We start from the raw sequence: 14,705 nt of genomic DNA, 5'->3' as shown, positions 1-14,705 counted from the left end.
TTTCTCAGTGGGTCCTGTGGTGGCGCGTGTACGCGACCAGCTGTTGTTTCTGCGTTTGCGAGTGTATGTACTTTTCACTAGGGTTTGAAATTCACAGGAGAGCCTCTGGCAAACATGCTGACCCAGGAGGAAGAGGATGACGAGTCAAAAAGGATGCCAAATGGGATGCGAATGCCGGGCCAAGCCTCAGCAAACAGGTGCAGGTGACTGTTGGAGGAGAACCTCCACTTACACGTCACAAAAGAAAATGCGCCACGGAGGAGGAGTGAGCCTATGAAACACCGAGCTTTTGTTTGGTGGATGCAACACTCCCGTCAGAACTCAACAACAGGAAAGGTGGACGGCAGAGCCACGGTGCGGAGCGCTGCTCCTTTACCAAGCAATTAAATCCTCGGAGGAAGCGAGTGACCAGAAGCCATGAAACCAATTATTACCCAAGACATTTATTACAAATGTCATGAACATATTCATAAAGTAAAACTGGTTTAAAAAACAGAGAGAGAACGGGAGAGCAAGGGAGAGAACGAGAAAAGCCAGGGCTTTGATATCACACCCAAAACACAGGAAGATGCTATCTTACGAATGAGCAGTATTAACTACATTCTTAAAATAGTTTTAGTGCATTGCATTTTTTAGAAAAAGGGAAATACCCCTGGCCCCAAGGAAAGGTTCCTGCAACACTGTTAACAGTTTGTGGGGCTGTCCCCATATGACCACCTGTCTGCAAACCCCGATTTGAGAACACTGAGGCCCCTCGTGCTCTGGGTGATGATGGCCGCCCGTCCACCACCACGGGTGAATCTGGTGGAAACAGCGCGATCTGCTCTCTCAACTGAGAAAGCAGACGCGCCCAGCGAGACAAGCCTCGTGACTGTTTCCCATCTTCAGGGACAATTTCTCTTGTGCCTACTGAGACCTGTGACGAAGTAACAGTCAAACTTCAATTGGATAGTTTTGGTATTAAGATTAAATTAAACATTAATGTTTTCCTCCAAAAACATATAAACTAAACCACCTCTTAATGCATTAAAAACAATGAGGTAGGCGAAAAAATAAACACGTGGCTGAAAAAGATTTTTTTTCCCTCCGCAAGTGCAGACCGTGGTGAAACTGCTGTTGCACTTCTAGGTTTAAACAAAAATTAAACCTTTGACTGAGGCAGTGCTAATACTGTCACACAACAAGGTTCTGGCCAGGATACAAATGCACACCTTTTCCTTTTTTTTTTTTTTTTTTCTTTTTTTGAAGAATTATCTGCACATGATTTAGGCAAAACCTGGTACACAGAAAATGACTGAGTTCTTGGCCAAAAAAAAAAGAATTCCCAAGAAACCAAATGCCAAATGGGTCCCTAACCCACCCACCCCACCTCCCAAGCCCCACCCACAAAAAAGTTATCCTAGTAACTGTGTCTTTCACATTTTATAAATATTAACTTCTTAAACCTGCACCTTCTTCTTTGTCCACATATGGTCACATTACAAAAAAGAAATGTCAATTAAATACATTGTTAATGTTACTATATTAAATCTGCTCTTGGCTTCAGTGACCTGCTCGTCCGAGCACAATTTACACCCGCTGTGCCCACTTCTAACCACCCGCCGGCGTGTCTGTTCTCCACCTGCAGACACCCCGCGACAGAGTCACAGACGAGGAATTCTGGAGCTGGAGGGAAGGCGTTTGCGTTCTGCCTGATGCTTGATTCCAACACCGATAGCACCTGATGGTAGAGTCTCAACAGCACCAGCTGCGTTGCAGCCTTGATTTATTTCGAACAGGACAAGAAGAGAGTGGGGATGAACTGGTAAGAGCGGGCGGGAGGGGAGAGGAGACCCCCGCCCACGCGGCCTGGGCGGCTCCGAGCTCCAGTTGCCAGGAATTCCAGGTTCTCATCTCGATGACTCCGGGGCCGGCATCCCCGCCCGCCACTCCTACCAGCTCAGAAGAGAGGTCCTGCCCAGCGTCATGAAGTACACCTGGCTGCTGCCCCCGGAACGGACCGAGGCGAAGAACACCTGTAGGAGGGGAGGGGAGGAGAGGGGAGGAGAGGAGAGGAGAGGGGTCAGCAGGACCCTGGTCCCACAACCCCAGGGGCCCCTCCCAAAGGAAATCTGGGGTGACGTCCATTCGTCTGTGAAGGAGCCAGTTTTCATCTTGACCAGGAAGGCTCCTTAGCCAATGGATGACTCCTCGTACGTCGTGCCCTACTGTGGGAACGCAGAGGAACAAAGGCGGAGTTCCCGAAACGGGATCATCTGTGTTCACCTCCACGGCTAATACCTTCTGAAAGATGAATGGGATTTTGGCAAACTCAGTGCGCAGAGGGGAGGCTCCTCCGCTACCTCGTTTCTCTCTTTTAGAAAATGAAGCTGAGATGTATTAGTTATTTCATATGACTCTACAGTCAAAGTAATATAATTTAGTTTTGTGCCTTTTATTAATAAACCCCGATGGATGTGACATCATGAATGATAAAAATATTTAAATGACTGAAGTTCAAAGAATATCATGGGTATGGCTCTACTGAACACACTCAGGAAAGTGTGAGCCAAAAAGCTGGCAGAATCTGGCTTAGGTCTGAGGTTATATGGATTTTCAAGGTAAAAGATCTAGGAGGTATTACGTAGGAAAACAAAGGCCAAGTGCACCGGCAAATGGGCTAGAGGACGGCAGGAGGAAGTGGGCTGGTGGTGATGCAGTTCTTGAGTAGGAGAGCACGTGGCTGGGCAGGAGGCCCAGCTGACAAGGAGAAGTGACAGCTCTCTTCGTCTGAGAGGTCAAACTGAGGTCTGCTTGCTAGGAGGTTTAATATGTTTTAACGTGAAGCAAAAGGGGGAAATGTTTCTAAGGCTGCAGTGGGCGGCCCCAGGTGGTCAGACATATTTTTATCCAAGTGACAGAAGACAGAGAAATTTGGGCTTAGAAAAGGCCCGAGGGGTCAACACCCTTGGCCAGTGTCTGTTCCACTCCAAGGCTGATTTGGGGAGGGAGGGAGTCAATCCCAGAGAAGACAAGGATGCAGCCAGTTTCAAAAAGCAAAGGTTTTAACTGGGGCTTTGATGCCCCGGGGTCTCACCTGCAGGAAGTACGCCTACTTCTGCATAAAATGATCTCACCTCTTAGGCATTTATGCCACACAAACAATGAAGTTAGTTCACTACTCAAAAGGTAGACCAACAAGTGGTATATTTCTGGTACGTATCAGGGGAGAGGAAGTTTCACCCTGTTACTTAAATTTTCACGAGGGTTCCTTCTAAACACAAAAGAATTCCATCCATCTAAACTGGTAGCTTTAACCTCCTCTATCCCTAAAGCAAACGTAGCCTAGGCAGGCCACCTAATGGGAATAAGAACCCCGAAAGACAAAAAACAAAAACCCAACATAGGATGATTTCTGCAGAGATGAACATCTCTACCCCCTCAACAAAAACAAAATAAAATGTATCATGACCTCCATAAACAGGCCTAAAAAGTCACTGCTGAAAAGTTCCTTGATAAATTTATTTCAGAATCCATCAAAATCCCAAGGAAAGGCTTCACCAAACTTCATGGAAAATAAACCATTGCTAAAAGATAGTAGCAAACTAAAAAGAATCTCTAAGGAAGCCGTTACCTTGTCGTTGCGTTCACATAAGAATTTCAGTCTTTGAGCCCTTTTGTGCATAAACACACCGTCCAAGTGGCCGGTCTCCACAGACCGGATCTCTATGGCCTTTTCTCCCCAGCCCATCGTCTGATTGGATCGAATATACGCTTTTTGAGAGGAGAAAACACATATTGTTAAAGGTAAGACAGCCGTGGAAAGAAACTGCTCAGGTCTCTCTCTCTCTCTCACACTCACACACACCCCACCGCTCTAAACAGCTAGTATTTGGGGGTTTTGTTTGCGAGGAACTCTGCAAGTGCACCCTCGTGGTCCATCCTGGGAGGCCGTATTTTGAGTCAACAGTTGAGGCAGTTCACGCCGGAGCATCACCCGCCCCCCACCCCCACCCCATAGCTTAGCTCGTATTTTCATCACACTAGTTACCAGGGAGGCAGCGAGAAGGAAAGCCAAGCGGACAGAACCAGTGACGTAACTGCAATTAAACCAAAACAGTTTGGGGATATAAACTTGGAGCCATGAGGGTTCCAGAGGTCAGCCTGAGCTGCTGAACGCACAGGGACGGTCAGGAGGCTGAGCGTCGACTGCGGCTGGGCCACGGAATGGCAAGAGTCATCACTTACCCTTCTGTCTCCCCTCACTTCCCACACATCAGTCAACAACTACACCTGCCCTACTTCCCCTGGCTATCTTAAAAGATTAAATGAAGGACTGTGAACGACAGAGTTTTAAAAAATAATTACTTGGATTTTGTCCTAACCTAAGACTATTACGTGTGTCACGGTCTACAATCTAACCTTCCACCATCTACTGCCAGCCACTCTGTTAAGTGGCCAGAGGGTCTGAAGAACACGTAAAATCAGTACGCGAACTACACGCCTCTTTAGGAAGGGCCTCTTCCCGTCAGGGACGCGCACCTACAGACGTTGGCATCTCTCCCCACTGCAGAACCACATCCTTGGTAATCCTTCCATAGGTGTTCACATAGACCCCTTCGTCTTCATAGCACACCAGAAGCTCCATTCCATCCGTGTTGGGGAGAATGATGATTGCGTGGGGTTTGATGCTGCACTGGATCTAGAGAAGAGGAACAAAACACAGGCAAGCATGTTTGTGGCGACTTCTGTCCCTGCAAAAGGGCTCAGTAAGGATGTCTTGGGGAATGCGCTGGTTCAGATTCCTGGTGATAAACACAACACTGGATAATGCTGTGGAAAACCCATGTGATATACATATATATCTGAAAGTCCACCTTTGATAGGTCCTATAATCTACTAGTTCACGTTTTCGGAGCCCCTGGAACACATTTGGATTGGGGGCTCCATTTAATCAATTATGTTCCTCTAACCAGTCCCGACCCACGGAGGTTCTGACCTGACAGCGGCTGCCCAACCCTCCCGTGTTAGTGAAAGCAGGGCGAGGAGGTCTTCAGGAGAGCTTCAGAGCCAGGAGAGGGGGGTCTCCACTTGGCTCAGAGCAGATCGCTACTGAACAGGGGCGCCATTTAAATACTCACCCCCACAGCACAGGGAAAGCAAGGGATCCCTGCTTGTGTTAGTTCCCTAAGCAGAGTAAAGAAAAGAGTCAAAGTAAAATGAAGCCTGTCAACCAACCATAGAGTGTGGGTTCTTTCTTACGTGTGTTGGTAGATAAATGTCATAGACTGATCCTGAATCCACGTCAACAGCATGGAATCCAGCACAGGATCCATAGATCACTTTCAACCTCTGGCCTTCCTCAACAGTGAGATCCACCAGTAATGGCTTATGCACCAAATCTCCAAATGACTACGAAGAAGCAACGGAGAGAGCAGCCGTGAGGCGAAGCAGAACTTATTTCTGATGGTTCAAGCTGGAGAAGCTAGACCCAGGCACGCCGTTACTCACTGAACCACCCTGGCAAAAACCGCAAGCAAAACTACTCTGTACAGTAAGTCTTGAAGTTATTTTGCTCTTATCTGTCAGTCAGCACCAGCTGCTCCAACGCAGACAGTGGAGAGAGAGCTGCCGCACGATACACGTAAGGAGAATTTTATCAGTGTGAGCATCACAGTCTCTGCTGAGCTACTCAAACCTCCACTTTAATTTTCCAGCTAGAGTGATAAAGCTAACGAGAGGCTACCATGTGCCTTAAGAGCCTGGGTGGCCTCAGTTTTTCATTAACGTCAACACGTATAGCTCATAAGGCAGATCTGAATAAGGTATTTATTTATAAAAGCAACTAGTACGGTTCCTGGTACCTGGTACATGAAGGTAATTAAGACCAGATCTCAGAAGATAATTGTAACTACACAATCAACAGCTTTTAGTCAATAATATGTGGCTTTATTTATTTTTTAAAGCAAATATGATAACCCCATTTATACTGCTTTACTGGGGAATCAAGGAACAAGCAATCTAAATATGTCCATCTTCCAAATAATGGAAGCCGACCCTTAATAAAATATGTCAAAACTATTTAAAAACGTAAGTAAATAGAATCTTTTTGGATACAAAATTCTTAACTTTTTCCCCTGCCCTAAAACAGCCCCGGGGGCCAATGCTTAAGGTTTTTTGTCTAATATCAGAAACGATGTTATTAAGTGATTCATAATATCTAATGTTATAGTAATATCATTTTCAATTAAGAATTTTATAAATTTGTATCGAGTGCAAACTCTAGAAGTATAAAAAAGAAATATTAAAAATATCCACAAAAATAACTGCTAATATTTTTCTACAGTATCTTTCTTTGAACAAAAATGGTATATTATACATATTTTAATACTTGTTCTATTTAATGTGTGATAATGCATTCCTTGTGTCATCAAGAGTTTCTGCAACTTCATTTTTAATTAGTCCTCTACTGAATAGATATACCTTAAAGCTGCCTATTGCTGGATACCTGTCAAAAACATAAACATCTACATCTTTATACGCGCCCATGACTTTAGGTGGAAAGTCAAGGTCTGCTTTTTAAACGGAGGTGGTGTCAGTCTGTCCTTTCAATCCACGTGTCTGCCCAACATTCCGCTCCTCTCTCACACCCCGAGGACTTAGAAAGCCGATAGCTCGGCTTGTTCCGTTAGAAATGGCCTCTCGCATGATCAAGTTATACCAATATCAGCACGTGCTTTTAAACGATCAGTTGTGACCATTCGGGGTTGTCAGACGTATTCCCTGGCTCTCGGCCACAGCGTGCACGGCTGATGCTACTTTTAAGTGCACTTGATGTTGTTACCTTAAAGGCCATGAATTTGTGATATGGCTTGGGTGCCCACGCATACACTTCCACAGAACTCTTCAAAGCAATGACCAGAAACTTGATTCTTTCATATTTTACTGCAACAACAAATAAGAGGAGCACAGGTCAGTATCAACGTGGACTCCAAATTCTTTCAGTTGTCATCTGCAAACTCTCTAAATATGCCTTCTGCTGAGCCACCAAACCAACAGGAGAGAAGTGCTGAGAGGTCAAGCCTCGTGGTTCGCGCCTCCGATTCTTCAATGTACAATTCAGGCTGTTCCCATCCTCCTCCGTGTTGCGTTGGACTCAACTCCATACCCTGGCTGCCATCGGTGAGCACTTTCGCTGATGTCCCTAACCTTCTTAGGCTGTAGGTACTCAATAATCAAGGACAATGTCAGCCTTTCCACCCTACCACCTTGAGGGCTCAGTACTAGTTCAAAAGGATAATGATGTGATTTATCAGACAAGAGGGTCCCGAATCCCAGCAAGAGGCCAAATCTTCCACGTGGCCTTTCCTGACTCCTGTGGGGGGGTTACAGATGGAGGAACACAGAAGGCTACGACAAGATACTCATCAACTGAGTTTGAATTCTATCTATTTCTGTGTACAAGATCAAGTATCATTTCAAACCACTTCCTGAGCTATAGAGACAGTAGTAATTGCTAGGAGTTTAGCTAAAGTTGTGTAGTTGTGTACTAAAAGTAAAGAAAATCTCTCTTTAACTTTATATATATATATACACATACGCAGCTGTTTCAGTCCCCTTCACAGCCAGCAACTCCGCTTAGAGCAGATACCCGGAGGGGCCGTGGCCACACCTGACTTACTGGCTGGTGCAGACTCCTGGTGTTTTCATGGGCTCTCTAAACCGCAGCACTCCGCCTTTGAACATGAGACTTGATAACTCTCCTTGTTATTTCATGTATTGTCACTATTCAAGTGAATCACATGACTATTAAGATACAAAGGATTACGAGAGGCGTCGAAAGCAGTGCTGATGGGATAGAATTTTCTGTGATGGAAAGGGTTTATGTCCATCCTGCTGATATGACAGCCACTAGTTACATGGCACTATTGAGCACCTGGAATGTACTCATGTCACTGAAGAAAGAAACTGTAACGTTTATTTCATGATAATTAATTTACATATAAATTTAAATACCCACCCCCCCACCCCGCCTTCTGAGCCCGGCTCAGGTTAACACACCTGCCTCTCACTCTCCTGTAGGGTCATCTATTCAGAGCCATTTCATTACATGTAGCCTTAGACGATTTCAGTTACTTATCAACAAATAAAAACAGTACACAGGGGCTTCCCTGGTGGCGCAGTGGTTGAGAGTCCGCCTGCCGATGCAGGGGATGTGGGTTCGTGCCCCGGTCCGGGAAGATCCCACGTGCCGCGTAGCGGCTGGGCCCGTGAGCCATGGCCGCTGAGCCTGCGCGTCTGGAGCCTGTGCTCCGCAACAGGAGAGGCCACGACAGTGAGAGGTCCGCGTACCGCAAAACAATCAAACAAACAAAAAACAGTACACAAAAACACAACACAGAAAATTCTAATCCCGAAATCTATACCGAGGTGATAGAGCCCTGCAGGATCACTCAGAATCAGTCCACTATCGGGGTGGCAGCCGCACTCATTAGTAACCAATGAGCTGAGGGCCGTGGACAGGTTACATAAACAAGACGACAACGCCAAGGATGTAATATCCCTGGGAGCAGAGGCACTGACTACAGTATGCAGTTTCATAAACACAGAGGAAAAGAAAACACACAAGCAGAAATAAACATTCAATACACCCCTTACGTTACTCAGTCTTAAGTATACAGTCTCTGTATACTTAAGACTTATACCATTTGCTAACCCTCTCAACCTCCGATTTCAAATTCAATTAGAACACATCATCTTGCCCGTAAAACTGTAACTGGGCTAAGCTCCATTATTTCCCCTTTATTTCCAACACTAGTACCTATATTTTGATTTTCTTCCCCAACACGAAAAAACTTATTTTGGTTTTGTTCTTGTGAGATCTTATTTCATGAGAAGCACGGCAGGCATGTTGAGGAGAAAAGAACAAAACGGTTGCCATGAAACACGGACTGGCCAGCAAGATTCATTTCTTAGTGATGAGCAGAGTAGCTCTGCACAGCGCATTTAATTCAAACCAACAGGCCACAGCTACTTGGGCAAACTCTCAAACGTTCAATCAGTGACTGCCAAGGACCCAGAGTCCTCCAAGTGAGGACAAGCCTACAGCGCAAAGGAGGAGTCCAAACGTCTCTCCTCTGGCAACACTCCCTTCTTTTCTGCAAGATGTGAGCCACATCTTACAGAGTGTGGATTGTCCAAGGAAAGGGTGAGAAGAGGCTCACGACGGACGACAGGGACAGCGGAGTTAAGATTAACTGAAGGCCTGCAGGCCTCAGGATTAGAAGGTGCCTCAGAAACGCCGTGATACAGAAATGAGTTACAAGTCTCAGAGACAAGTTCATTACTGAAAGCTTCAAAAACACATGGATTTTAAATGGAACATTAATTAAACCTTGGCAAAACAAAACCCTTACGCCCGCCGTGGGACTTACCGACTTTATAGTGGACGCATCCTTCCAAATCTCCCACGGTCGTCCAACCCTGCTTCTTCTCAACTTCCGGATCGTTGTGAAGTATTTTATTTCTTAACCAGGACAAATAGTAGACACGTAACTTATCCTTTTTGCCTAGCAAAACAAATATAAGTACTTTACATGCATATTCAAAAGTAGATATCATCATTAACAACAACAGTAGCCAAAAGAAACTGCAATAAACAATAAATATCATACCCTAGGGAACCTTTTCGTATCAGTTTCACTAGCAACTCAATTCAAGCTATTATGTCATCTGATTCTCAAAACCCTCTAGTGTAACTATTATTTCCCATCTGAGAGCACCAAAGGGTTTCACAGATCACCCCACTTGGGGACTTGAACCCAGCCATAAACTGGAGATGGGCACAACTTACTGAGCTAACAGAAGACTCACACCCAGAACACGTGAAGAACGCCTATAAATCAATTAGAAGAGAGAGAACCTAGCAGAAATACCGAGCAAGCGCCTGGGACAGACCAAAGATGCTACCGCGTAGGTTCATGAAAACGTTGCTCTCAACAGTCTGAATCGCGTAGGTTCATGAAAAGGATAGACTGCGTGAGCCCGCCTATGACATTCTGGAAAAGGCAATACCGAGACAGTAAAAACGACCAGCGGCTGCCAGGGGCTTCGAGGGAGGGAGGAGTAGGTGGAGAACCAGAGGGTTTTTAGGGCAGTGGAACTAGTCTGTATGAAGCTGCAACGGTGGGTAAAATGATGCGTGGGTCGAACCCAGAGCACACACACCCACAGAGAACGCTAACGCAAACCGTGGACTTCAGCTAATCTGTTAGCTAAAGTATTAATATTGGTCCATCCGCTCTAACAAACGTACCACATTAATGCGAGAGAATAGGGGAAACTGGAGAGGGCCAATATGGTGACCGTCTACACTTTCTGTTCAATTTCTGTGTAAACGTCAAACTGCTCTAGGAAAAGAGCCAGACACAAAAGAGTATCTAGCGCGTTCTAAGGTGTTCAAAGTCAGGACAGGGCTTCCCTCTGGGGAGGAGGGGCAGTGCAGGGGAGCCACCGGGGGGCTGGGATGGCTCCCCTCGTGCCCAGGGCGGGGGGCTACGTGCATGGGTTCTAACTGTGACTCTTCACGGAGCTGTACACCACTTATACGTCTGTGCACTTTCTGTGTCATGTCTTATACTTCAACACAACCTTATTAAGTTTTGAAGGATTTTTGAATGTGGGAAAATACTCAATGTATTAAGTGAAACAAAGATGACATCGTTTTATGTACAGTGTTTTATTCCCACACTATGAGATATATTTACAGAAACGAGGAGGGGGAAATACAATAAAATGTTAACAAGAGGTATCTCTGAGATGGGGGTTACATTTTATTTTATTCTTCCTAAGTTTTCTTCTGTTTTCGAAGTTGCCTGCAACTGACATGTATTAATTACTTTTACGATTTTGAAAACCACTGAAAGCTATAAAGAGGAAAGAAAAGAATACAGAAAAGTCGGCCAAAAAAATGGTATCAGTTGATTACTGCTCCCCATGAATCATCCTGCTCACTGGATCACAAAATGAAGTTTAAACCATTTTTTAGCGGATTTATTTTTCCTACGATTCTAAAACATATCTTCCATCACTTTTTAAAGCTCAAGTTTTAAACGGCTGTTTTCTCATTTAAGTAAGAGACGGACGGTGAAATTTCTGCATTTCAATGAACATCTTAAACCAAAAGCCATGTGAAAACTAAAATAAGTGCCAGAAATTTGTTACGTATCAATAAATGTAACAAGTTTGAGTGAGCAGGTAATTAAACCAAAATCACTGCTGTTGTCAGAGGACAGGCCTTACACTCCGACATACTCTTTGACCCCAGCAAAACCACAAATTATTAGGAGATTATGATCTAGGCAACATGGATTCATATGCCCGATGGTTAAGTGAGCTGCAAAGATACTTGTGAAAAATGTTTACACGAGAGGGAAAAAAAGGAATAAATGGAAAGACTAACAACAGAAAATAGGAAACAAACTATAGTACGTCTATGCAAAGAAACACCCTGTAGGCGTGCAGAATGGGTACCATGAAGGAACATTCAGGGACAGGAGAGGGTAGCCCACAAGGTTTGGACAAACAAGAAAGGACGGAATACACTTAAACTTCAGGGCAGTGGCTACCAAGGGCAAGTAGACGCCAAAGGTATGCAGAGCAGTGTATTCTAACATCTGTTACAAACTACCTTGTCAGTACATGGGTGTCGTATTATTCTCTCAGTGTTTGAAATGTCGCGTAACTATTTTTATGGAGATTCCCCCTAAGTGTGTGCTCTGAGTGTGTGTATGCTTAAAAGACTGGAAATTAAAAACTGAAGCTAACCGCTGTATCTTCGGGTAATTTTACTCTTTATTTCTCCCATTTGCTTCTCTGCAGTAGTTTCTTACTTTCTACAATGAACACATATAATTTATACTAAGAAAAATGCTCTTTCTAAAAAGACACTTATAGTAAGTGTTGACTGACATTAAAAAACCCCACGGTACTTTTACCATCAATGGCAAAGAACGGTTCCTTGTGCGTGAGAGAGCCCTGTGGAAGGGAGTGGACATAAACCCACACTCTGAACGGGACAGGCCGCAGAGGGCGGCGGCAGGGTGGCGGGCAGTGTGAAGTAGGAAGTGCAGGTTCCTGTGCTCCCCGGGACCTCTCAGCAGAGCCCCAGGCAAATGTGTACACGTGGGCCCCCTCTGAATACATTTTCCTACCACGTTACTGTAAGATCACGCTACGGTTCTAGGTCATTTAGCTACTACTTCAGAAAAGGAGCTCACTCGAGTTCTGTGCCAGTGAGTGCCACGTTTTTGAACAGTGCTGGGGGCCTGCCTTCCCCGAACACACGCTTACCAGATATTGTCACCAAGACATTCAAGCCTTCCAGGACGTCCATCTGTTGAAATCGTCTTCTGTTGATCAGAGGATACACCTTCCCTTGGCCACTTCTGTCCAGCAGCATCAGGCCACTCTCTGTACCCACCAACAAGTTCACTCCTATTTCAAGGACACAGAAAGCCCACAATTTTACACTGTGCTTGACAAACAACCTCGTATGGAGCGGACAGCAAAGCTTATCTGGAAGAGCGGTTTCCTCAAGCCACCCACAAACAAGAGAGCTTGAAGTACCCAAACTGCAACAAGTCACCACAGAAGACAGAGGATGAAATACTCACTTACATGTAAAAAAGGATCTGGGGGAGGGGGGACCACGAGCCCGCCTCATCCCCCTGATTACCTTCACCACCCTCCAGTTTCCGGTTCTTCCTCAGTTGCCCCAGGACGTCCCAGCCCACCGTCTCCTGGGTACCACAGACTCTCCATCTCATCCGTCACATCAGACACCCGAACAAACCTTCATCTGATGTCACGATCCCCGCCTGCTTCCTTCACCTGTCTTTTCACGGGAAAACTTCTAGAACGAGCCATACACAGCCCCCTTAGTCCTTAACAGTTTGTGACTGCTCCGGCATCTATCACTCAGTTTAAGGTTTTCTTAAAGACCACCCTCCATCATCCTTAAGAAAGGAACAGCTGCATTCGGTCCTCGCTCCCGCGGTTTCTCACCAGCAGTGCACGTGCGCTGGCTGGGGGCGGGGCGTGCCTCCCGGCCGCGGGCCCATCCCGGCTCCACCCTCTCCAGCCTCGTTGTGGTCTCCCCCTGGTCTCCAGGCACCTTCTCTGCTTCCTAAGCGCGGGCGTCTCCCTTGCTGTCTGTCTGTCTGTCTGCTGGAGCAGGACCTCAGAACCAGAAACTCCTGGCTCCACCCCCAACTCCCGGCTCGTCGATCCACTTCCAGTCCTACCGAGACCAGCCTCTCGAGCCCCGACGTTTCTATCAGCAGCAGCGCCAGCACAGCTGCCCCACGAAACTAGCCAAGCTGACCCCGCCCGAGAAGACCCCCCTCACGTTCCTGTTCCTCTGCTCTCCCCGCTTCAGGCTCCGGCCGCCTCACACCGACCGCAGACGGGTAGAGGCCTGAGGTGAGGCGGCTGCGACCCCCTCCCTCCCTCTACTTTCTCGCGACTGTACCGCAACACTCCTCGGGCCATACTGTGCCCTCAGAAACGGCTCCCTCTCTCTCCGAGAGGGTGCAGAAGCACCCATCCAGCATTCAGAACTCTCTGCCCCTCAAGCCGACTTTGTCACTCACTTAGTTTCCCAATTACACTGATTTCCTTGGTCTGTAACCTCGGTTGCCTAAACTCACTTGGTAACTGGTAGCACAGAGCACCTTGCACTCCTAGGGGACTGGGCACTTCTGTGTTTGCACTGGTCCCTGAACTGGATAATAAACTCGCAGAGTGAAGGAACGAAGCTTTAACAAAGTAATCGCTCCGTCGGTATTTTCAGGCAGATGGAATGACGGGGAGAACAGCACATACTTCTTGAACCACGTCATCCATATTTGTTCAGACACACACACACACACACACACACACTTTTCCAGAAAACTTCAAAAGAACAATTGTGAAGGCAACAGGAAAACACCCTCCCCGGCCCCCCCTCAGCTCCATGCCTATTTGGTATTGAGTGGGGGAACCCTAGCACCAGGAGGACAGCATCTACCCAAGAACACCTTGTGAGGAAACCAGAAACACCTTTTGGGTCCTGGGGGACAGCGGGGAACCTGGCATTTACACATGTACTCACACCACCGCTACTTTAGCAACTAACAGAGAGCCAGGCATGCGTGGATGCGGTTACCAAGACGCTGGAGCGCTGTACACTGCAAGCTAAGCTGCTGTCCAACTTTAGCCGACAGCCAAGGAGTTCACTCTGAAGGTCCCAGTTCATATGATATTTCAGCATTTTCCTGGTCGACCTTCCGTATTGAGAAGCTAAAAAGAATCTACGTCAACTACCCATATGTGTAATAACTACACCAAATACGACGAGCATTGTGAAATCTATTATTTGTGGTTTCCAAAAACAAACACCATTCAAACCTCCATCAAGAGTTTACAGCAAGAAAGATTCAAACGAGCTGAAAAAAGTCTTCATATACACAAAAACTGTAGCTATTTTAGCACTTACCATATTTTCCAATTCTCCAAGAACTGTGTCATTTTGTAAAATACTGAGCGCTAGCAGTCAAAAGGATACAGACAAGTCTCTGGAAAATAGCAACCCTGGAAATTATGGGCCTATGAAAAAAAACTGTGGCCTGCTGCACCGACTGTTTTTATAAATGTACTTTTTTTAACCTTACAGTTGTTAGTTATCA

At 46.1% G+C, this 14,705-nt stretch overlaps 1 protein-coding gene across 21 annotated transcripts in view; it reads right to left on the bottom strand.

Moving 5' to 3' along the window:
- Positions 1 to 1,398: 1,398 nt before the first annotated feature.
- The window catches only part of MAP4K4 (mitogen-activated protein kinase kinase kinase kinase 4), a gene marked incomplete at its 5' end in the record, with an annotated part of 171,631 nt that continues 158,324 nt past the window's right edge, over positions 1,399 to 14,705 (bottom strand). For 17 of the 21 annotated variants that reach the window (XM_082851746.1, XM_082851732.1, XM_082851733.1 and 14 more), the window contains 7 exons: positions 1,399 to 2,015; positions 3,614 to 3,753; positions 4,522 to 4,681; positions 5,242 to 5,391; positions 6,824 to 6,924; positions 9,414 to 9,548; positions 12,331 to 12,474. In XM_082851746.1, the coding sequence (XP_082707872.1) occupies positions 1,932 to 2,015; positions 3,614 to 3,753; positions 4,522 to 4,681; positions 5,242 to 5,391; positions 6,824 to 6,924; positions 9,414 to 9,548; positions 12,331 to 12,474 (914 nt within the window). In that variant the 3' untranslated portion in view covers positions 1,399 to 1,931. Of the gene's footprint in view, positions 2,016 to 3,613; positions 3,754 to 4,521; positions 4,682 to 5,217; positions 5,392 to 6,823; positions 6,925 to 9,413; positions 9,549 to 12,330; positions 12,475 to 14,705 lie in introns of all 21 variants that reach the window. The other 4 variants (XM_082851731.1, XM_082851729.1, XM_082851742.1 and 1 more) reach the window with 1 other exon arrangement.

The sequence above is a fragment of the Leucopleurus acutus genome, assembly GCF_964270905.1.
Source record: "Leucopleurus acutus genome assembly, chromosome: 12".
NCBI classification, from domain to species: domain Eukaryota; kingdom Metazoa; phylum Chordata; class Mammalia; order Artiodactyla; family Delphinidae; genus Leucopleurus; species Leucopleurus acutus.
The sequence above is the reverse complement of the archived record's forward strand: the minus strand, read 5'-3'. Positions and strand labels throughout refer to the sequence as shown.